The following is a 25863-nucleotide window of genomic DNA, read 5'->3' on the forward strand; positions in this document are numbered from 1 at the left end:
GATAATGTCGACTTAAGTTGTTGTTGCATTTGCAAACTTATTTCCTGTCATTTTTCACTAGATTCCTGGCGGTTGGAGTCTGTGTCCCTTGCATGCTGTTAAATCTTGTATCCTACACTCTTAAAAATAAAGATACCAAAAGGGGATTCATGTATAAATGCCATAGAAGAACTGTTTTTTGGTTCCCCCAAAGAACCTTTTTGTAAACACCACTTAAAATAACAATTTTATTCCCGGTGTGAAGAACATTTTAATAGTCTGAAGAACCTTTTTCTGCTTTTCAGTAAAATAATTCCCTTGCAGAAGAAAATAAGTTGGTAATGGTTCTCTTTTGACTTTTTCACATTTCAGAAGTAATTAATTTTAGGGTAATATGTTTAGATTGATATGTGTGCTAACATTCAATAATATGGTTGTTCGTAAGTGGAAGGGGCTGATTCTGTCATCTGATTGGTTGAAGTGTTTAGTCTCAGGTCAGTGGTGTAACATGAGAAAACGTAGGGGTAAATAATTTATCCACTGCTCTTCTCATCCTTTTCTATTTCTGGTTCTGTTCTTTCTTTTGCTCTCTTTCTTTTTCTGTTCTGACTTGTAATAATCTGCCTTCTTTTTTTCCCCCCTCCCACACTGCATTATTACTACAAGAAAAACTCAATCAGTTATTTAAATATGGTAACAGAGCCAAAAGCTAAAACATGTTGTCATCTCAAAGGAAAATTGTTCAAAGGAAACGTTAATGAGGTCTTAAGATATAGTTCATTCAAGTATAAAAATTATGTGATGTTTCTCTTACAATTTTATAGGAGAACTAAAAATAGACAAATGAGACAATCATTGACAGCATAGAGCCATAAGAAGAATAAGGATAATGTATCTTAGATCATTTTTAATATTTAAGAAATGTTTGAGCTCATATTCACATCTTTTGACTGCACACTTGGGTATCTTGGCACATTTTGAGGCAGTTGATTTTATGAAACTATCGGACACGTTAAGATTTACCTAAGCAAGTTTACATTTCAACAACTAAGATATGTAATAGATCTGTGTGTGTGTGTGTGTGTGTGTGTGTGTGTGTGTTCTGTGAGCGATCTGTAAAGTGTGTGTGTGTGTGAATAGGACCACTTGTTTGTTAGTCAGTCTGGTATGTAGTGTGTGGGTCTGAAGCGTGACGTGTCTCTGAAGTAAACAAACAGCCGTATTGTCAGAACGCGTCTCATTGCCTCCTTTCCTCCTTGCTGTCATCTTTGCCCACCATTCCTCTTTCATTTCTCCATTTCTTTCTCTTTTATCCTCTTGCTTTGCCTCTCTGTCGTGTCTTATTTGACTCGGAGTGATAAGAAACTGGATTTCTTTAGTTTAGCTGCTGAAAGTTGACTTTTATGATGGCGAGGAAAGAAAACTGATACCGTCTTGGTGTTGGTGTGAGTTTTCGTCACACTCATGCATACCAAAAATCTAAATTGCGACACAGATCATGAAGAAATTGAGCCAGGTAAGATCTGATGACATCATTCATCTCTCTCTTTAAACAGTAGCTCTATGAAATCATTACATTTCATTATGTTGTCAGTTCTTAAGATTTACCTACTGTTTTTTTTTTTTGACTGATTTGTTACAGAAATTTTCACTTTTCCACTTTAATAGGTTATTGTTCTATCAATGTTGGATTAACTAATGAATGTCACATTAAAGAACAACTTTATACATGAATATTCAACAAAATATTACTTTTCAATATCTTGATGTAGCTTAATGTTTAAAGGGATAGTTCACCCAAAAATAAAAATTATGTCATTAATTACTCACACTCATGTCGTTCCAAACCCGTAAGACCTTCGTTCATCTTCAGAACTAAAATATTTTTGATGCATTCCAAGAGCTCTCTGACCCTCCATAGACAGCAAGGATCCTGACATGATCAACGCTCAGAAACGTAGCAAGGAGATCGTTAAAATAATCCATGTGACATCAGTGGTTCAACAGTAATTTTACGAAGCTACGAGAATACTTTTTGTGCACAAAGAGAACAAAAATAGCGACTTTATTCAACGATTCGTCTCCTCCACGTCACCCTATAGCGCCGTTTTGGAGCGTGTCACATATGTAAACAGCGTATGCAACATATGTACACAGATACGTTGTTTACGTCCAGATCAAATTGTAAACAACGTAAACGGAGTATCCGCGTATGGTGCTGCTGAAACAGAACAGCATACGTTGTTTACATATACGTGATACTCTCCGAAATGCCACAGTAGAGTGACGCGGAGGAGACGAACTGTAGAATAAAGTCATTATTTTTGTTTTCTTTGCGCACAAAAAGTATTCTCGTAGCTTCGTAAAATTACTGTTGAACCACTGATGTCACATGGACTATTTTAACAATCTCCTTGCTACGTTTCTGAGCCTTGAACATGTAAGGATCTTTGCTGTCTATGGGAGGGTCAAAGAGCTCTCGGAATGCATCAAAAAATATCTTAATTTGTGTTTCGAAGATGAACGAAGGTCTTACAGGTTTGGAACGACGTGAGGGTGAGTAATTAATGACAGAATTTTCATTTTTGGGTGAACTATCACTTTAGTATTTGTCAAATCAGAAATAGGTTCTACAAATTTGTGATTGGAAACACAATTAAAATAATCTGAATCTTGATCTCTAGTTTATATTTGATCCATATAGCTGTTATTTTACCTGTTTATTAAAATAAGAGCAAAAAACAGAGACCGGGTCCGTTCATATATATGTTATAAAAGATGCAGACTGTGGTGGGTTCTCAACATATACATTTGAATGCAGCGTGTCGCGGTAGAAGCGTAGGAGGAATAACCGCATGAGATTGATCTGTCAAACATTCGATTAGTTTTTCGACCGTGTGCGCCCTTGGTCTCTGCTCCATCCTTTCATTAACGATAAAATAAGGATGAAATGATGTATGAATCAAGAGGAGAGAACAACAGGCGGGAAATGACTGTGTCACCAATCAGGCCTGACATTACAGTTACTCATTTACACTCAGATGAGAGAGCAAAAGAGGAGTTTGACTGAGAAAAAGATGAAGACAGAAAGTGTAATGCTAATATCGTCAGCAAAAACTCATAGTGTGTGTTTATTTCTCAAAAGTTTTTAAATTTTTTGTTTTTGGCATAAATACAGCATGTGCCATTTTATTTTATATATTAGGCATTTTAGGCATATTAGGCAAACAAAAATGTTATTGCATATTACTTTTCATTAATCAAATGTAATTTTAAGTTTGTTTGGCCTCCCGCAAACAAATTGCATTTAATAAACTGCATCTTTTTTATTTATTTTTTAAAAATAAATAATTAACTTAATTAATAATTCATTAATATTGTAAGGAGAAAACTGAAGTCATTGCATTTGGAAACAAAGATGAAGTTCTCAAGGTGAATGCATACCTTGACTCTAGGGGTCAATCAACTAAAAACCAAGTCAAGAATCTTGGGTTGATTCTGGAGACAGACCTTAGTTTTAATAGTCATGTCAAAGCAGTAACTAAATCAGCATACTATCATCTCAAAAACATTGCAAGAATTATATGTTTTGTTTCCAGTCAAGACTTGGAGAAACTTGTTCATGCCTTTATCACCAGCAGGGTGGATTATTGTAATGGTCTCCTCACCGGTCTTCCCAAAGAAGACCATTAGACAGCTGCAGCTCATCCAGAACGCTGCTGCCAGGATTCTGACTAGAACCAGAAAATCTGAGCATATCACACCAGTCCTCAGGTCCTTACACTGGCTTCCAGTTACATTTAGGATTGATTTTAAAGTACTTTTACTCGTTTATAAATCACTCAATGGCCTAGGACCTAAATACATTGCAGATATGCTCACTGAATATAAACCTAACAGACCACTCAGATCATTAGGATCGAGTCAGTTAGAAATACCAAGGGTTCACACAAAACAAGGGAAGTCCGCTTTTAGCTATTATGCCGCCCGCAGATGGAATCAGCTTCCAGATGAGATCAGATGTGCTAAAACATTAGCCACATTTAAATCCAGACTCAAAACTCATCTGTTTAGCTGTGCATTTGTTGAATGAGCACTGTGCTACGTCCGAACTGACTGCACTGTGTTTTATGTATAATCATTTTCTGTTTTTAACTGTTTTAAATTCATTTTAAATCAAATTTTAAATCATTTTAAAAGTTTTTAATTTCTTTATTTTATTATTGTGATTTATTTTTTATGATTATTTTACTTCCTTTTATGTAAAGCACTTTGAATTACCACTGTGTATGAAATGTGCTATATAAATAAACTTGCCTTGCCTTGCCTAATAATCAGTTTAATAAATTGTCATGTTAACGTTTCAATGTTTAATTGTGTATTGTAACTTTTAACCCAGTACAATGCCTTTGACTTTCTTTATAAATGCTTTAAACACTTATTTTTATTTAATAAATTAAATCGTACTGTAAATACATAATCTACATACATAGATGCTAAATTAATTTGCTTAAGTTGTCATGTTAACTGGTATAGTGTTTAATTCTGCAGCTGACTTTCAAAACACAGTGTATTATGTTTAATCTTAAAAAAAAAAAAAAAAGAACTTTGCACCATAGACTTCTATTCTAAATGCATTAAACATGATTTTTCTGTTTTTACAAACTAAGGGACAAGATTAAATTATATTAAAGAACATTGCTTTTAGAGCTCTGACTTGTACAGTGCATCTTTTCCATCGTGGGCTGAACTTGACATACAGAAGCTATGATTTGAATGATGGCTTGCTTTTTGCGGCTTGAAGCCGCCCATGTACGAGTGTGTGAGTGAGCTGCAATGACAGACGCTTTAACAGGGTTGCGTGTGTGTGTGTGTGTGTGTGTGTGTGTAAAGTCGCAAAGATCCAGACCATTCATTGACATCACACCACTGAAAATACCACTCTGAGGAAATTCTGGGTAATTTCACACTAAAAAGAGGTGACGAGATTGAGAGAGGCAGAAGAACAGGAAGTGGGGAGGGAGTTTTATAAGAGGGAAAAATTTGAAATAAGTTCCTAAAGTGTTGATAAAAATAGCCAGGGAATGTCTGCCTGACTGACTTCCTTTTAAAGCTGTATGATTCTTTGTTGAATGGTGTCAGACAGTGTCGTGTGTGTGTGTGTGTGTGTGTGTGTGTGTGTGTGTGTGTGTGTGAGACAAAGCTGGTCGGCTCTTGAATCTGAGTGGAATCGTCTGTGAGGGCAAAGATGCTGGAGTGAAAGAATGAACAGAAGAGCATGTGTTACTCTTACTGCACACTAGAGAGACGTGTGTGCGTGTGTGTGTGTGTGTGTGTGTGTGTGGTTTATTTATTTATGTCCTCACTACACTACTGGCAGATTACTGGAACTGCTGTACTCCTACACAACATTCTTTATCGTGATCTTTCTTGTCATCTTAATGAGTACACTTTGATAAACATGTTTAAGTGAAATGTAGCGCATTCTTAATGGCCACATCTGCACACAGAAGAAAAAAAAATATTCACTGTGAAATCGCTAGTAAATTTATACAATTAGAAAGAAGCGATAAGGAACGATTTCAAATAAATGTGAAATTCTGAAGTCAAAAAACTGAAATAGTATGGTAAAATATACTGCAATAGTTTTTGTTTTATTTACAACTTAGAAAAATATTTTTACAGTGTGAGTCCTAGCACAAAACAACATTGCTGTACATTACTTTTATTCTCCAATGGTATTCTTACCCTACAGCACAACTAAACTAAATTTCATGCATACACAAGAATCTTTGGCATACACACAGGAAGAATCTTGCACGGGCACCAAAAAAACTATGCATAAAGTGGAAACAGTAACACATTAACCTTTAAAAATTACCTTTACATTGTATGTACAGACTTAGAAATGTGACACAGCAAAAATGTCAGTATACTTTTTGGTTTTGTATCAATACAATGACAAATCGAGGGGATGTTAAACTAGGGTCAACTGCTTTTATAATGGTGAGCTCAGGACACTCAGCTGCATCTAAAATTATTTTCGAAGTACTTAATGAAGAATTTCACAACCGTTGTTGAAGATGCTTACTTCAGTTATTTGGGTCTTTTGATTGAATGCATTCCCAGATACACTAAATCCTCCACTGTTGGCATTGTCCTTTGACCTGGATGTTCGTTGACCTACTAGCAGCAATCGTAAAAATAATTTACTAAAGTAATGTTAAACATGAACACGCAAGCATGAGGAACAACTTTCTTGGTACCTGTACAAGTTGTGCTACAGAAATGAGTTTCTCAGCTCACAGTTTTCTGCCATTTATTTATTTAGTCAGCTAGTACTGTTTATTTAGTTAGTCAACTTTTCAAAACTGACAGCTCTTCAACTCCCATGCCCGCATAGGATTGCAAAATGTCAATTGGATGTAGACTTCAGAATCCCAGTGGAAGTAGTACATGATCCAGGTTTTCTTGCTTTCTGTTTTGTGAATAGTGTGTATTTGGTATGCTACTTTTGGCATATTGTGTGATAGGAAAGTACGCATACCCGAACTTGGGGAATGATTCCTGCTGCGTTAAAGGCAGGGTAGGTGATTTGGTTCAATAACATTTTTTTTTTTTTTGTTATGCTGGTTGAAAGTCTCTTCATGTTCCGATAGCAATCACTAAGTGGTCTTAATGTATTTATATGTATTTACATAGTCTGTGGAAAGCGTAGAACCATGAAATGTTCGTCCAATCATTTCCCTCGGTCCGAGGGCTACAATAGGCTGTCCTATCTGCCTGTCAACATATGTATTTGCATACCTCGATGCACCCTGTTCAAGCAGACATGATACGTCACCGGCACATTCCATAACGCTATTTCAGACCGACCAAGAATAGAAGCCGTTATTATTATTGAATGTTAAGTGCTTTGTACTGTAATGTTTTCTTCTGGTGCATGAGACATGAGGTAATCTGACAGCACTGCATTCAACCCTCCACCAACACCGTCACTGGTTAACCTGCAGGAGGTGTGGCTTTGGAGAGTGATTTGCAGGGAGGGTGGGATATTATGCTTTCAAAGCTAGTTTGCTATTTCTACACTGGAAACAAAAAAAAAACAAAAAAAAATTGAGCCAACTTAGAATTTTAAGGGAACCAGCTTCAGCAGATTTTTGAGTTTTCTCAACTTGTCGTTTTAAGTTTATACAACAAAAATTTGAGAATCTCCCACAAAAATAAGTTGAGCAAACTCAAAAATCTGCTGAAGCTGGTAAAAAAGCTTTTTTTTTTTAACAGTGTAGCTTTAAAGTGCTGAGCTAACTTTTCAGTTTCTCATGCACATATTTATGCACATCTAATAATATTAGCTGTGACATGTTCCATTTCGAAAATTGAGCATAGCATCTTTCCTTCATAATTCACTCTAATTGTGTCTCTAGTAAGCTCGCTGCAGTATCTGTGCTGAACAGTGCAGCTCTGGAAATCGTAAGGGAAGATGAGCTGTGATTTCTTCACTCTTATCCATGTGAATGAGCACTGTTAATCTGACAAATGACCATTTAGAGGGACTGAAATGCTTCTCATTCTCGTGTACGACGTGTCTGCCGCAGAGGCCTCAGAGAACATTCGCTCATCTCTAAATACGATTGTGCTCACATACACTCAGCGTGAGCTGTCAGACTGATGTATGGAGCATGAACGAGAGAGCGTTGAGCTGAAACATGGCGCTGAGTGAATGCTAATATGCCGTGGAGGCCCCAAAGCTTTAAGACCACCAGCCATGTAAGCTACTGTCTTCTTTTCTTATCTCTTCTCTTCTCATCCTGTATCGATTTGTCTCTTACATAACTATCTTTTCCCTTCTTTCATATAGTCTCTTCTCTTCTTTTCATATCTTCTCTTCTGTCATATGTGACGCTGGACCACAAAACCAGTCAGTCTTAAGTTGTACAGGTATATTTGTAGCAATAGCCAACAATACATTGTATGGGTCAAAATTATCAAAATTTTCTTTTATGCCAAAATTCTGTAGGATATTAAGTAAAGATCATGTTCCGTGAAGATATTTTTAAATTTCCTACCATAAATATATCAAAGGTTAAATTTTGATTAATAATATGCATTTCTAAGAATTCATTTGGACAACTTTAAAGGTGATTTTCTCAATATTTAGATTTTTTTGCACCCTCAGATTCCAGATTTTCAAATAGTTGTATCTCGGCCAAATATTGTCCGATCCTAACAAACCATACATCAATGGAAAGCTGATGTATAAATCTCAATTAAAAAAATAAATAAATAAAAATGACCCTTATGACTGGTTTGTGGTCCAGGGTCACATGATCTTGTCTCTTCTTGTCTCATTTTGTCTTAGACATAATATATTTTCTCTTCTTTCATATGCAGTACTCCTTTCTTTTCATCTCCTCATTTCTCAAAAAATGTTGTCTCTTCTTGTCTATATTTGACTGTTTTTGTCTTTTCTCACTACCTTCTCTTGCATGCTCTTTTCTTTCTCATAATCTCATTTGATCTTGTTCTGTATCTTCTTGTCTCTTCTCATCTTGTCTCTTTCCCTCACATGATCTAGTCTATTTATGTCTTGTTCCTTTTCTTTATATGAGTCATTAATTTAAAGATAGCAATATATATCAAATATACATTTTCTATAAATAATGACTATGACATCTACATTTTAGATACCAAAAATCTCAATACCATAGCAGAATACTAGGGTAACTTTAGAGTAACTTTAAAAAAAGTCCTCAAAAACTATTGATTAATAAACAGTAATACAATAAAAACAAAAAAGCAAAGGTCAAAATCAACAGGAAAAACAGATGCAGATGAAACAAACAGTAAGAATTAAACTTGCTTTGTTTCTTATTAAAGCTACAAAAGTTCTTCAATCAAAAGCAATGAGTAATTCTCTGTTTGTCATTTGTTTTTTGATTAATATTACAGACGGCAGAAGGAATGTTACCTGTTGTCGCTTTAAGAGCTGCAAAAGCTAAAAGTTCACTTTACATGTCGTTGTTCTGTTCCGTGTCGGATTGCATGCAAAGTTTTATTTCGCGCTTTTAAAAACATGAACAAATCTAATAAATCGAACACGTCCCATTTTGTCTCGATTATCTCGATTATTGTATTTACATATAATCGTCGGAAGCCAAAATCGAAATCGAGACTGTATTTTGATTAATTGAACACCTCTTGTCTCTTCTAATCTCACATACTCTTCTTTTCTCATCTTGGCTAATTTCTCACAGTATTAACTCTTGTCTCTAATATGCTTCTCATCTCATATACTTTATCTTACACGCTCACTTGTTTCTTCCAAACTCTTTTTTTTCTCATCTAGTATTTTCTCATCTCATCTATTCCGTTCTCTACTTGTCTCATCTTTTCCCTCACATGAGGGAAAATCACATCTGTTTTTTTTCTCACATCTTTTATCATCTCGCATACTCTTTCGTCTCTCATCTCCAATGGTCTCATCTCACATTCTCCTGTTTCACACATTCTCTTCTTCCTCACATAATCTCATCTCATTTCTTCTTGTTTCTTGTCTTATATACTCTATTTCTCTTCTTCACACCCAGTCTCTTCTTATCTAATCTCCACTCTTCTTGTCTAATCTCATTCATTGTCTCATGCTATTTCGTTTTGTCTCATCACATCAGATTTTGTCTCATCTCATCTGCTCTATGTGCTTTTATTTATTCTACTTGCATCTGTTAAATACACAGAACACACACGCACGAACAAACAGCATCCTTCCATAAAAATTCCATTGACTTTAAAAGCCTGTTCATCCAGCAAGGGAATCTGGCTGGCTATGACCCAAGGGCTGCAAGCTGGTTGGAAGCCTTTGTAAGTAAGTGTTGCCTGCGAAATACACTCAGAAAGGGAACCAAGCCAAACAGGAAGTGGCAGTGTTAACCTAATTCCTGGAGAGGAAATGATTGGCCACTCCATGTGATTGGCTGTAATTTCATAGGCTTGCTGCATGAGAAAAATAGACGTGTTTGTGCACTAGCAGCAGGACACATTGAATACGCAGAAAGCTCAATCCTACATCAACATCCCCACAGCAGAGCTCTTCACAGGAGAATGTTTCCATCTGATTGTGTGTCAACACACTTCATAGACAACATCAAAGTCCAGAATGGGATCCAGTAGGGTGCTTTATTGCCAGCACACAGTATTCTCTTATCTCACTCTAGTTCATATTCTGTGTTGCTTTTGTGGGAATGTGCCAGGTCGATACAAGCTAAGCTTTGTCAACAACTTCACTGAAATGCTGTGAAGTACTACAGAAAATCATTTCAACTCATCCCTCAGTTTTTTTAAAAGTAAGCAGAATTGCTTTTACCTTAATGCTTTTAATGTCTACGGAACAATATGTTCTGGAGAGTTATTAAAGCAGACATGGCATGCTTGTGTTTTTGAAAGTATTTGTGAAAATGAAAATGAATTTTGTTCCAAACCTGTAGGACTTACCTTCTTTTGCAGAACACAAAATGTATTTTGAAAAATGTCGGTAATCAGTTTTGGTGGCCATTGACTTCCATTGAATGAATGAATGAGTGAGTGGAGTGAATGGATGGATGGATGGATAAATTAATTAATTATTATTTTTTTATTATTAATTAATTTTTTATTTTATTTCATTTTTTTAGTTCCGTAGGCTGCTAAATAAATAAATAACTAAATCAATTTTTAGTTCCATTAGGATAATAATTCTATAATATTTTATTTGATGTATTAATTTTTTGTGTCTTTGATTATTTGATATCGTCTGTGGCAAAAGCTCTTTTAAACTTACCAAATGCTGGGTTGCGAATTCTTGGCTTTAACTTTTTATTAGCTTTTATCATTTTACTGCTCTTGCAAACTAAAAAGACTTGTGATCTGGTCTCTCAATTCTTTTACAAACTGAGGGACACGTCTACAATATTTTCTGTGCATAATGTAGACATGCTGTCCATAGAGCTTTTACTGAACCCGGAACCTTCCTATAAAAGCAGCCCAAAGTTGTTTGCTTTGGATGTGAATGACGCAGTTTGCCCTTGAGAGCCACATACTGGCTCAGACCTATTTGAACAGCCACTTGTTGCTATGCTGTAGCCGATAGAAAAGAGAGAATGTGTATGTGTGTTTCAAAGTGCAAAGAGGTCTTTTCTCTAAATTTCTGTAAGCCAGGCTTATTAAAGATGATTCACATAGTGGACAGTGAAAATTGCAGCTAATTGGTCTCTCTCTGTTTCTCTTTCCAGCGTCTGATTCAGAGCAGGATGCTGCAGTGAAGTTGGAACAGGAGCGAGCTGAGATACTCGCCAAATATGACAAGGTGAGAGAAAACAGCTGCCATTCACTAACCAGCCAAATACCCTCCAATCCACTTCCAAGAAAAACAGAAACACAGTAAACACAAACTCTGATCCAACCAAATACCTCCTTCCATCATAGTTCACAACCTGCAGTTTTATTCTGGAAGATTCTCTGTATTCACATCTGTTGCTAAAGCATTGTCTGTCAGATTTTTAGCTATCATTTCTGTTATGTTTCTGATTTAGAATGCCACAAAGAATAGGGCGTTAGAATATGTTTTATTATAACAGCTATCAAGTGAAACACCTGTTCACCAGCTGTCGTGCATATCACTCATATATCACGTCTGGCATTGTATCTTTCCAGACTTTCCAGAAGATACACTTGTTAAAATACATATTTGTCAAGTATGTAGGCTTACAGGAAAGTGGCACTAAAAGTGAAATAAAACCTTATATTATACACGAATGCAATAATGATTATGTGGTAATAGTTATCAGCTCAGAATGGTATGACTACCTGTGACTGTTGTAAGAGTAATGTGTGTTTTCACTAAAGGGTTTCGTGATTTTTTTTTTTTCCTTCATGAAATCTCTCGCGCGTGTCCAGTTTGTAAATTGATCGTTTAAATTGAGTGCAATCTGAGCTCTCATTAGGGGGCTCTAATTCTGTAACGTGTCTGTTAATTGGATTGTGATAAGCTCCCGTACACTGGGATTTGTCTCTTGACTTAGAAAGCATAACACATATGCTCTTATGTTTTTTTGTTTTTTTTCTTACATATTTTTTTGCCCTCTAAATTGTTAGTTTTACCCTTTAAATTGTTACAGTTTTGCACTATTAGCTCCTAATGCCCTAAAACGTACAGTAGTTCCACCAAAAATGAAAGTACTATTTTATCATTTCTGATTACAGAAAAGCAATTTATTCACCTTCATGTTATTCCAAACATGTATAATTGTATTTTTTGTTTTGATTTGTTGAGAACACTTTAGTATAGGGACCAATTCTCACTATTAACTAGTTCCTTATTAGCATGCGTATTATTAACATATTGGCTGTTTATTAGTGCTTATAAAGAATATATTCTGCATGACCATATTCTACATCCCTAATCCTACCCAATACCTAAACTTAACAACTACCTTACTAATTATTAATAAGCAGCAAATTAGGAGTTTATTGAGGCAAAAGTTGTAATGGTTTGTTGAAAGCGAGAATCGGACCTTAAAATAAAGTGTGACCATTTCTTTTTTTTGTTTATTTTTACTTTCAAGCTCCAGAATGATCAAACAAATCACCATAAAAGCAGTGCATGTATGGTTCATGTACTATATTTTTATACAGACTGAAAATTAAGGGCCAGTTTTACTAAACAGGACAAATTAGCACGAGAGCGCAATTCCAAAACAGCACCGATGGGAGGGAAAAATTTCTGCGGGTGATTTACTAACAATGCACAAATGAAAGAACACAGACGCAACATCTCATTTACATATCGACCAACGCAATATACCAAGCGCAGCACAAATTAGAGCAGTCGCAAATAAAGAATTAAGAAATAAAGAAGGCACAGTACATTGAAAAGAACCAGAGGCCAAAAAATGAAAGTTTTCTAGAAGTTTTGATAGACTTGATATTGCGTGACTCCAAGTTGAGGTTCAAAGTCGTCTTTTATTTACTGAAGCAATTTAAAAATAACATGGCTTGGCAAATGATATGTTCGGATAATGTGTTCTTCTGGCATTCAAAATAAATTAATACGTGTGGAAAAAATCCTTTCCCTTCTACCATGCGCTCTCTGTTCTCTGCGATGCCTCCTCCTAGCAACAATAATTGCAGCCATTTCAAGCGCAAAATAGTTTAAGGCGTGCTTTTTTTGCACGTTAAATAATGGCTCAAATACCAGTAATTTGATGAGCGCAAACGTTAGTAAAACACGTTGCGTGATTCATTTGAATATTCGTCTCCCATAACTTTTGTGTCTTAAAGGGAAACTCCTACAAATGCATATTCAAAAAGGCCAGGCGCAAAAATAACTGTCCACGCCTTTTCAGCGCTAATTTGTCACTGTGCGTCTTTAGTTAAACCTGACAGTACAATTTTAACCCCAAAAGATGGTTTGCGCTAGCACAAGCTGTTAGTAAAACTGGCCCTATGTCTTTAATATTCACCGAAAGTCTTGATATTGGCCATAGATCACTTGTGAAGTTTTTATAGACATGCTAAGAAGTTGAGATGTGTGATTCATGATGAAATCGCGATTAATCACATCCAAAATAAATGTTTTGGTCACATAATACAGGTGCATCTCAATAAATTAGAAAGTCGTGTAAAAGTTCATTTATTTCAGTAATTCAACTCAAATTGTGAAACTCGTGTATTAAATAAATTCAATGCACACAGACTGAAGTAGTTTAAGTCTTTGGTTCTTTTAATTGTGATGATTTAGGCTCACATTTAACAAATATCAAATATATATATATAATTTATTTTTTAGTTGATCTATTTAACAAAACCGGTCTGAATAATTTGTTCACAGACTGATTCACTGAATGAGCGGTGGGTTAAAAGGGATGAATTTAGAGCCCAACTTCCTTCCCAACAGTATCAGTTGGACTGTCAGCACATTTTAAAGGGTTTTAACCCTCTCTGAGAAGATGTGTCGTAAAAGCATTGCATTTACAGCCATCAAAGCTGCGCATCTGCAACAAACTTTATTATGTATCAAGGAACTTGTGCCACTGACGTTCATGTTGTTTAGGCTCTAGTTGAGGTGTTGTCACGTTTTCATGGAACGTTTTAGAAGGAAGTAACAGAAGGAAAGTGTGAATGCCACTAAGCCTGGTAGTGATGTCATTTAATCATTGTTTAAATGTCAATTGTTAGACCAATATAAAATGTAAACTTATTATTACATGTAATATTGTACTTGTGAGGTCATTTTCTCAAGAGGGATAATTAAATTCAGAAAGACATGAGAAAAATCAGTGGAGGAGGAGTACGTCCTTGGTGCGTGTCGCCGTCCAAAATATTTCCCACAGCCATGTCACTTTGACATGCTATCAGATTATCATATCCCACTGTAGATTTACGCCTGAGACACACACCAGAGTGTGAGACAGAGATTAATGATTGTGTGTGTGTGTGTGCCCTTGATATGGCTTCTCTCTGTACCAGTTCATATTTTGTCTCCGATTCTCGATTTCTTTCATACTCAGGCTTTTTTATGGCTCCCACTCTTGTTCTCGCTTCTGCCGATTAATTCCTCCTGTTCTTTTTCTCATTCTCCAGGCTTCCCAGATCTATTAAGACCTTCACATTTGCGTTACATTTAAATTTGCATAGATTTTCTTGCCAACATGACGAAGTGCACATATTGCATATATAGACAGTTAGTTATTGGCCTGACAGGTTAATGGCTTTTGGGATGAATGATTTTGTTGATGGGTAAAGTGCTTCACCTTTCTTTTCACATGCTTTTGTGACTCAACTAAAATTTGACTCAAAAATGGTCATTAGTCAAACTAGATGTGCATAGTGTATGCAGAGTGTTAAAAAAGTCTATATTATGTATTTATTATTAATACTACTATAACTATATATATATATATATATATATATATATATAATATTCATTTTTTTATTTTAATTTTATTTTTTTCACAAAGTAGTAAACCATTTTAATATTGTCTATTTATGGGTTATCAAAATCATTGTTGGCTTATGATTATGATTATTAATTTTAACATTGGCGCATGGCTGATGTCAACCTAATGAACGGACTGTACATATTTTATCTCACCGCCTTGTTTTCATTGATAGGCATGGTTCTGCAGGTCAGTCTTTTTTTTTAGGCAAACGGAAATAGTTCCAAAAGCAGTCACAGACTGGAACTGAGAGTGAAGTGGAGCGTCAGATTTCAGTCCCCACTTAAAGTAAAGTAATAAATCCGCACCGGCTCCTCTACAGAATCTTGTTTTATTTTCTGCTCCCTAAAGACAAGTTTCTATGTCAAGTGGCTCAGAATTAACTGCACAAGTTTAACCTTAGAAAAAGTTTGTTTAGAAGAATGGAAATAAAAAAAATAAAAATCTATGTATATGTGTGGTCAGAACATGATTGTGTGTCTTTCTACTTTCGTAAACACACTGTTCTTACTCAAGGATGATCTGTTTCTGCTCTAGGCACCTCTCTCTTTGTTTCTGCTTTTTGAATTGTTTGTTTGTGTTATACTGAACCTGTTCACCCCTCATTACCTGCCTTAAATATGTATGAACAAATTCATAGATCAGTAGAGTCATACGCTTTGAGAACTCAAGCCTACAGCAACTTCGCACACACACACACACACACACACTAAAACTGTGTCTCAACTGATGTGTACTCACAGCTTTGTGTTATTTGTGCTTTCAGGGTAAAGAAAGTGCGGAGGTGGAGCCGTGGGAGGAGGCCAATTTTGATCTGTATAAAGCGGTGGACCGCTTCGGATTCCTGCAGTAAGATTCATGCATTATTCTGTTCTGTGAGATCTTACATGAGTGAGGAGATGCAGGTACTGGAGAAACACAGCAGAGAGCTCAAAGAGTCTGAGCGTTCACTGTACACCCTTATCTTGGTGTCTGTATGCTCCTTTGGCCTCTCCTGTCTTCTCAGTTCTACTCTCTTCTCGCCCTGGCAGGGAGGTTTGTGGCTTACCCAGGCCCCTTAAACAGCAGTGCACTATGCGATATTTATAGGGTGCCATATGTGTCTGGCAGATCATGACTCTATAATTGTAGGGGCAGAGAGACAGGAGGAAAGAAAAACAGCTACAAAAAAAACGGTAGCAGAGAGAAAGAGACTGAAAAAGATTGAAAGACAAGTTGCAAAACTGGAAAGGTCCAAGGAAGTATATACACATGCGAGTGTTTCTTAGTTTTCTTTTTGTTTTGCTTTGTACTTAAAGTTTTTTTTGTTTTGCTTGCTCTGTATTTTATTTATTTTGCTTTGTTTTTTTGTTCCTGTGTTTTAATATTATTCATGTTTGTTTGTTCTTAAGTCTTTTTTTGTTTGTTTTGATTTGTTGTTGTTTTTAGGTTGTTGTTTTTGTTGTTGTTGTTGTGTTTTGGCCCTGTTTCAGTTCCTGTTTTTCCTTATTTGGTCATGTTCCTGTTCTCATTTTCTCATTATTCCTTCATTCCCTGCACCTGTGTTTAAATAATTACCCTGTGTATATTAGTTCCCGTGTGTGCATTTCTCCCCTGTCGGGTCTACTTCATCATGTGTGTGTGTGTCTGTGGATTACCCCTGTGTTTTGGATTATATTAAAGACAATTGCATTTTTTTTTTTTTTGTATGCATATATTTTTGCTCTGTTTTACTTTCTGTTTTTGTTCTTGTGTTCTATTATTATTTACTTTTGTTTGTTCTGTATGTTAAGTTGTTTGTATTGTTTAGATTTTTTTTTGCTTTGATTTAATGTTTTGCTTTATAAATACCATATGAACAAAGGGTCAGTAATTACACTGATTGAATTTTCACTAACATATAGCTGCCTATGTAGACAAAAAGGAAGCTCACTAGGGTTTGGAACAGAGCCTTAATGTCGTATCATGACTTCCCTGGGTTACCTCATGGATATCCCAGATCAGATCCAAAATGGCTGCCATGGAAACAGTAATTTCCTGTTTGTGTAGCTGACTAAGATCTCGCACTTTGAACAGATTCAGGGGTGGGGGTCACGGGGGCATCATTACCAATAGGGATGTTTATTTATCCAGCGAGTGGACTTCCTGTGGAACAAAGTAATTCCTTTTTCAGTAATACATGCGAGAAACCAAGATTTGACGTCAGCAACATAAACCAGTGTATGATTTATTGATGCGATTTCTCTCCCTGTACAGCCATGATGTTATGTGAACAGTGGGTAGACATTAGTGGCTATTTGAGACCATAAATTTCTGTGAGTCCAGTAGTCTGACTAAACACTTTTGGTTCAACAGAAGAACATTGAGTTTAGTCCAAGTGTATATTTCCTTTTTATAATCTGATGTGATTTGTCTTTCACAGTGAGGATGAGCTTCCAGTGTATGACGTAGTGGAGGAAAAGGTGAGTCAAGTGCTGTATTTGTGTCTGTGACACCAAAACTGTCATAAGTTTAAAGCCAACTTGATACTTTCATAGTGCATCTCTGAAAACTTCAGTGTTTTATCTGGAAAACTAGAGCAAATACATCAGTAGGATTAGAAAAAATACTTTTAAATACAGTATAAATGTTTTATCAATCGTTTTTAATCAAGCTATATAAGATAATGGAACAAACTACTCATCCATTATCATTTTTGCCTGAAGTAGAATTGACTGATTTCTATGGAGGCCCGTTTCCACCACTGAATAAAAAAAAGGTAATTGCGACTTTTTATCTCACAATTATGACATTTTTTTTTCCTTGCAATTACGAGTTCACGTCTTTTTTTTTTTTCACATCACGTTTTTGTCTCAGAATTGCGTGATACAAACACGCAAATCTGACTTTTTTTTCAGAATTGCATGATATTAACTCACAATTCTGAGAAGTTATCAGTCTTCTGATCAGTCAGAAATCTCACCCGAGTGGAACGGTGCTTTATATTTCCAGGCTCTGATATTTCAAGTCACATTTACATATTTTCTGAGCCGACAAGATAACGTGAAACCTATGAAAATGGTTTAAAAAAGCACATGTCGCCATAGTTTCATCACTTTACAATGTTGCAGTGACCATCTTTTTTGTGACCTGTCATAGTTTAATGAGTGGGAAGATGACATAAAGCGACACGAGGTTAGCTGCATTGAAAACAGATGAGCGCACATGTGCATATACAGCTCCCGATCGGGGCGAAGTTCACTGGATTTTGTCCACAGAATGATAAGAGCACACGTTTTAACATATTATATTATTTTACTCTCAGTATTTTAACTTAAGCGCTGCAAGCCATGCATACAGTGAGACATGGACAGATTTTCTGGTACGCAAAACAAGTACTTTAAAGGAATTCCTTAGTTTATTACAATTACTGTGGCAGCCAACAACAGCACAGCTTAACCCTGCGCACATTTTTGTATTTATATTGAAAAAGTTTCAATTCAATATACTCAATATAATTTTTTTACTCCGTTTTAACATGGATTCTGTAGACCGGCCGTAGCTGTCGGACAAGATGGCGGATAGCAGCGGCGGCACATAATATGCATGTTCTGATTGGTCAGATTACCTGTCAATCAAGATACCTGTGGATGGTCAATTGTGAGATATAAACTCGCAATTCTGAGAAAATATCAGTCTTTTTTCCCCTCAGAAGTGGACTTTATAAACTTGCAATTGCGAGTTTATATCACACAATTCTGATTAAAAAAAAAAGTCAAGTCAGAATTGTGAGTTTTTATCACGCAATTCTGAGAATAAAATGTCAGAACTGTGAGATAAAAAGTCGCAATTACCTTTTTTTTAGTTCATTGGTGGAAACAGTCTTCCATAGATTTCAGCAGGGTTATGTTTTGTAATTTAGCACAGATAAAAAAGAAATTCTCACTATAGCAACCCAGAAATCACTTTATTTCCTGTGTAGAATTGCAGAATATATAATATATAAAATAAATGCATTTCATTGGATTAGTTGCATTAATTGTAAAGAAAGTTAGAGCACCTGTCTGAACTTGAGAAGAATGGATTTCATACTTCTACCAAAATTCCCTTTATCACTAGTTGGTTAAATGTAAATGCAAAAATGACTCCGAAAAGTGACAAATTTAAATTTTTAGTTCTTTGATCGCACATTTATCATCATGACAGAAAACACTTAAAGTGTCATGTTGTAACATAATAATGAGCTCTAAATTGGAGAAACAGAGTAACACTGCTGCGTCAGAGGCCATTATGTTCATGTAGAAGAAAAAGCAGAGCAGTTATTCAAAATGACTTTCTGTGTTTTTTTTTTTTTTTTTTTTTTGTTTCGTTTTTTGGGTTAGTTCCTAAATTTTAATATGGCTGTTCTAACATTGCATTCTAGATCTCACTGAAATCCATTTTCATTAAAGTCCACCTAGTAATGCCTTAGATTAAACATTTAGGTGAGTTTTTGTCTCTTTTATATTATTTATTGTACTGTGTGTTTGCACTTTTTCTTCTTAGCAAAAACATTTGGAAGTGGAAAGAACGACGAAATGGCTGAAGATGTTGAAAAGCTGGGAGAAATACAAGAACAGTGACAAGGTGCGTGTCCTTCATAAACAGACTCTAACTCTCTGAAGGACTTTGAGAAAGTCAGTTTCTCAGTCTTTCATCTTGTGTATGTAAATGGCTAAAGTTCCCTTTGGCTGTCTCTGTCCTGTGTATTGGGCGTCATTGGACTGGTCCCCTAAGAAAACCTCTGTCCTGCTTCAACCGAACAAAATCCATCAGTTTATATCCATCTATGTGTTTGAACATCTTCAGGCAGCTGTTGTTGTGTTAAATTGCATTTCTGTCCATTAACAGTGTCTAGTGTGAAATGAGAAATCTTTGTATCGCCTGAGGTGGAGCGTGACAGTTGTGCAGTTTATTACTCTGAGTAGAACTAATTATTACTTCTTATTATTAGTCCAATTAGTTTGATTAGACTGTCACACTGCGTCTGAACTAAATGAGCATAAGCAGCACGCTGCAATGCATCAAAAGCACAACAAAACTGTCAAATTTTTTTTCTTTTTTTTTTTACTGCATAGCTATTCCAGCCATTTAGTTTTTTTACTCATCCATCAGAAATTAAACTTCAGATTACAAATATCTGTGTGGATTGATTGCTATGAATATATTTAAGTAACCTCTTACTGTTACAGTAAAAGGTTACTGTGCAAAACGTTTGTGGTATTTTATAAACGTTGATTTAAAAAAAAAAAAAAAACTATTGTGAAATGACGCAATTTCTATTAACTGATGTTTTGCGACTTTTTTCCTCTCGTGATAAGTCATGGCAGTGGCTGTTCATGATCATGTGATCAACGAATGATCATGTGACTTTTACGTACCCCAGATGACCTGTAAATGCGGAAAAACTGTTTAAATTGCAGTTTTGTGAATTATTCCTTTTACAAATTGCCTTAAAAGCCACCTAAAGCGAACGTAAAATATTTTTTGGCGATATATGGGAGTTTTTGCGAAATCGATGTTTCATTGAGCATATTTTCAATATACAATTTTAATTTGCACAATTTGAGGGGTAATAGAAACGCAGCTAGTGACACATTTTACTGTTGCTAAAGTTTAGCTCAAGCTCAAACCTGATTGGTCGATTGTTAGTGAACATTCAGAGGCCTGCTTCAGCACTTGCAGTGTAGACAAACTCAAGCTAACATCGGCTGCTTATGGTGTCATTCAAAGAAAAAAATATTGATGACATTACATTCATAGACATGATTTCGTCAACAATGGATATGCATAGCATAATAAGCCATAGCGACTCATGACAGTGGCCTGGATTTGCATGTAGACGAAAGTGATTTGAAGTGATTTTGGAAATTTTATTTCCCTTGATCTGCGTTGTTTTGTTTTTCCTCTGGCATTCAGGATAGATTGGGGAGACCTCAGATCACTTTAACCACTCTACCAGCAAATGTCTCATTCCAGACACGTCCCACCCGGGAACGACCATAACGACCACATTATAAATGTCTCATTCCAGACATGTCCTGTTTGAGCTTCAGCTGTCTAGCTCAATCTATCATTGATATTTCGCCTATTTTTAAGATGGTGTCAATTTGAAATGTACAACTAATTTTCTTGAATTGTTCATATGCGAAAGAGTTCATCCTGATAAATATACAAATATGTTATGTTTTTGCATTATTTAGTTGTGTTGTTTAACCATCTGTATGGTTTTATAATCAATACAGCAAGGATTCTCAAACTTTTTTGTCAGCTAAACCCATTTGACCTAAAATGTTTACTTGATTTACCTCATGAGATTTTACGTTAATATTACAGTATGACAAATTTGCATGTTCACAGTTTTCCGATGTCAGTTAATGACATTTTGTTTTACATTTATTGATTTATTTTAATTTTCAATTTTTATAATTAAATTATTAGTTTATATAAATCCACTTTGGAATACCCTGCTATATAGTTTCGATCTGCATGTTTGTTTGGGTTCTGATTTCACTGTACTGCACATACTCACTCTAAAGACATCTTGTTCAAAGCGTTTTTTTTCTTGTAAAACAGATGGAGTCATTGACTTCTTACACATCTGCAATTACAAAACCAATCCCCCGTCAGCAAACACACTTAAACAGACCAGCAAACACACACAGACACCTGCCGATTTGTAATGTCTCGTTTTATTCAAATAAACAAACAGTCTTAATCACCTCATTTTGCTGAGAATAGAGGCAGAAACACACACAGTCATTGGGTTTGTGGCTGTGGGATATGTGCCCACTGCTGTCTGTCAATAATCAGCTCCTCAAGAGCCCCCTGAAGATTATTAATATCGTCGTTACCATTATAGTAAGTGAACTACTCAGCGGCCATCAATTCACACACACATCCACACATGGATTGGCCCTGAGGGCGGAAGAGACGTTCAGGAAATCACTTAGCGGCAGTAATGTGGACAGATGAGTGCAGGAAACGGAAGAGTGTTCATTCCTCTCTTTCACCTCTCAACCCCTCCACAGCCGTACATCTCTCTCTCTCTCTCTGTTCCAGCGGGTGAGTTTAATTGTAGCTGAGAGACGATTCACAGCGGCCATTAGCTTTTGTGGTTTCAGCATTTTGCTTTTGAGCTTTTAATCTGCCCTCTGATGGGAGTTTAATCTTTACTGACTGCACAATTACCTGTGAGAGACACAGACACACAGATGGATTCCATTACTCTGCTATTGAATGTGTTTAGATAGCGTGATTATCCATATTGAGCGTGTCCTAACAACCAGGCCATGGTATCTGTGGCCACATCATTGAAGTTATATTATATACTGTGTATACAGTATATACACCCCCCCCCCTTTTTTTTAAGAATTTGTTTGATTCATTGTTTTGAAAGAATCGGTTGAGTCAAAGTTTCATTAGCTCATGCATAAACATCTGATGAATCTGCCATTTGAACGAATCGTTTGAATGAACGACTGAATGACTCACTCATAAAAGGCTCACTTACTGGCACCTACTGCCGTTTTAATTTAGTTTAAAAGTATAATTTATTGTTTGTATATTTTTTTTTCTTTTTTTAAAGAATCTCATAGTTTAATGTAGTTGTATTTTTCAGTGTAAATTATTTAATTTGATAATGTATAGATAATAACAATTACATTATTATAATTGAATTTATAGATCAAATGTAAGAATTTGAAATGAAAATTAATGAGATTAGTGGGGAAATGCCCTCTATAAAGGTAAAAAAAAAAAAAAATGCCCTTGGATAAAATATAAAAAACATGCAGATACACACACACACACACACACACACACACACATAATACATATATATTTCCATTGTCCTCATTTGTAAGTCGCTTTGGATAAAAGTGTCTGCTAAATTGTTAAATTATTAAATGTAATATATATATATATATATACTGTGTATATATATATAAAATATATGCTCGATACCATAGAGCCCCCCCACATAACAAATCCCAATTTAACCCCTGGATATAGTTGTCTATATTCCAGACTGCAGAGAGTCAATGGCATGACACTTTTCTTTCTTTTTACAAAATAAAATCAAATAATAATAAATTAAATGTTAAAATATGTAAATGTAAAAAATCATGTAAGGAGACTTTTGCAAAATGGGACGTTCTTGATTTATTTGAGTTGATTAGATTTATTCATGTTTTTAAAAGCGTGAAAGAGAACTTACGCTTCCTCAGGAGGATTACTGTGCATGCGCTCAGAGACAGAGCAGAACATGGACATGTAAAGTCATCTTTTAGCACCTAAACTGTCAAATACATGCAAAAATATGTCTAAATGCGGCACTTAGTGATTGTTCGCATAAACCCTCGTCGGTTATGTAATAAATTAACATAAAGAGTTGAGAACGGAAATACTTGTGTAACAGTAAATTGGATCTGTGCGGCTCTTAAAGTGACAGCGGGCTATATATGTGTGCTTAATATTAATCAAAACAACAGAAGACTAGGATAAAATCACTCACTGCTTTTGACTGAAGGACTTTTGCAGCTTTAATAAGAAACAAAGGAAGTTTAATTCTTACAGTGAAGACTATGCTGTTTTATTTTACATTAGGTTATTCAGTTTCTCTAGGCCAGTGGTTTTCAAACCTGTCCTGCAAGCACCCCTGCCCTGCACGTTTTGTATGTCTCCCTTGTCAGACACACCTGATTCAGGTCTTACAGTCTCTACTAACAAGCTGATGAGTTGAATCAGGTGTGTCTGATAAGGGAGACATACAAAAGGTGCAGGGCAGGGGTGCTTGCAAGAGGGGTTTGAAAAACACTGCTCTAGGCTGTTAACTTTAGACTTGCATTAAAAAAACTTAAAGCACAGTTTGTTTCATTTGTATCTTTTTTTATTCTATTGTATTCTTTTGCTTTTTTTTAGTTACTGGCATTATATTCCTTAGCTTTTTTATTTCTTGCAGTTTAATTATTTTCAATAATTGTGATGACCTTTTGTTGTTGTTGTTGTTTTTTTAAAAACTAATATTAGTTACTCTATTCTGCTGTGGTATTGAGAATTGTGACATTTCGCTGGTCTCTAAAATGTAGATGTCATAGCAACCTTATTTATAGGAAATATGTATTTGATATGCATCACTATCTTTAAATAAATCTTTCATATAAAATTTTGGTCATATAGCCCACTTATAATCCTTTTTTAAATAATCGTGTTTACAACATTGACCAAAATAATCGTGATTATGATTTTTGTCATAATTGAGTAGCCCTACAGTGACTAGGTGAAAGTTTTTCATTTTAAAAATTAATTGTAATATTTTGGGTTGAGCATAAATGGTGTAATATCATAATGAAGAAAAAAGCCTTAAACAAAGTAGTTTTGTGTATTTTTATTGATTCATGTAAAAAAGTAGTTTTGTTAAAATATGATTTATTTAATTTAATATATTTTTTGATACATTTTCTTTCTTTCGTTTGTTCGTTCATTCATTCATTTATTTATTTATTTTTGACCAACTAATCTAAATCATGTGGTGCAACCAAAGTCAAAATGTTGAAACAAACATAACTATTTTCAATTGATCGTAATAAGATATGTTGCTTGAGCATCAAATTCGGCATATTAGAATGATTTCTTAGATCTTGTGACACTGAAGGTACATTTGATACATTTGATACATTTTACATTTAGCAGACGCTTTTATCCAAAGCGACTTACAGTGCATTCAGGCTATACATTTTGTTTTATCAGTATGTGTGTTCCCTGGGAATTGAACTCACAACCTTTTGCGCTGCTAACGCAATGCTCTACCACTGAGCCACGGGAACACTTATTTATTTATTTTTATTTTTTTAAATCAGGACTACAGTGTGTTCACTCACATAGTTGAGGTTTACAGATTTCTTGAATTCTAATCGTGTTTTTTTTGTGTGTGTTTGTGTAGCTGGTGAGGAGGATCTATAAGGGAATTCCGCTGCAGCTCAGAGGTCAGGTTTGGTGTTTGCTGCTCGACGTCCCCAAAATCAAGGAGGAGAAAAAGGACTTCTATGAGGTAAACGCAGTTTCTCCATTCCAGCATAGTCATGGCTTTTTTCAGAGCTAGTTTATTCCACAGAAATGTGTGTGCGTGTATGTTTGAGAGAGAGAGGCAATCACAAACTCTTTGCTTAAATATGACTTTCCAAAATAGCCAACCCCTGAGGTTTGCAATATAACACTTATGTGGTTTGACACACACACCACAGAGGGAAATATCACTCCAAACGGACAATAGCAGCTTTACTAAAGCCCTGCAGCATCCAACTGGACAGAAAATATGATTTGCAGCCTGCATTCCCTTTTAACTGAAGGTGTTTGTGTGGCAGAAATCATGTTGTGGTCTGTGAGCGTGTCGTTAGATGCATTTGTGGCCTGCAGAGTGTTGACTATATAGTTAGTAATATTTATTATGAACTCCATGAACTGTCTCTTTCTTTCCCCAGAAACTGAAGATCAGAGCCAGGGGTTTGTCTCCAGATGTCCGTCAGATTGATCTGGATGTGAATCGTACATACAGAGATCACATCATGTTCATGCACCGCTATGATGTCAAGTGAGCATCCAAACACACACACCAACAAAACTCACACACACACGCACACAGACAGACAGGAGGTTTAAATGCTGCTGGCCACAGTGGGCAATGCCAGCTGACCATTAGAGCCCCTTGGCCTCTTTGTGAATATAGCATGAGCTGACCGCTGAGTGCTCCAGGCCTCTTGGCACAAACGGCACAAGCTGCCCACTATATAGTGTACCTAAGCCCTCCTGCTAGCTGAACACTAAGCTCTTGGGCCCTTTGGCACTTAATGCTTAAGATGATCACTGAGTCTTAATTTTAACATGCATGGCAAAATGTACAGTAATATAATGCATC

General features: G+C 35.7%; 1 protein-coding gene across 3 annotated transcripts in view; it reads left to right on the plus strand.

Annotated features, from left to right (window-relative positions):
• usp6nl (USP6 N-terminal like) overlaps positions 1–25863 on the plus strand; it is a 65544-nt gene that overhangs the window by 30768 nt on the left and 8913 nt on the right. For 2 of the 3 annotated variants that reach the window (XM_058772997.1, XM_058772995.1), the window contains 6 exons: positions 11247–11320; positions 15718–15800; positions 17353–17392; positions 19455–19535; positions 24892–24999; positions 25430–25539. In XM_058772997.1, coding sequence (XP_058628980.1) covers positions 11247–11320; positions 15718–15800; positions 17353–17392; positions 19455–19535; positions 24892–24999; positions 25430–25539 — 496 coding nt within the window. Of the gene's footprint in view, positions 1–1089; positions 1496–11246; positions 11321–15717; positions 15801–17352; positions 17393–19454; positions 19536–24891; positions 25000–25429; positions 25540–25863 lie in introns of those variants that run through there. The other variant, XM_058772996.1, reaches the window with a different exon arrangement.

This window comes from Onychostoma macrolepis, chromosome 04, assembly GCF_012432095.1.
Source record: "Onychostoma macrolepis isolate SWU-2019 chromosome 04, ASM1243209v1, whole genome shotgun sequence".
NCBI classification, from domain to species: domain Eukaryota; kingdom Metazoa; phylum Chordata; class Actinopteri; order Cypriniformes; family Cyprinidae; genus Onychostoma; species Onychostoma macrolepis.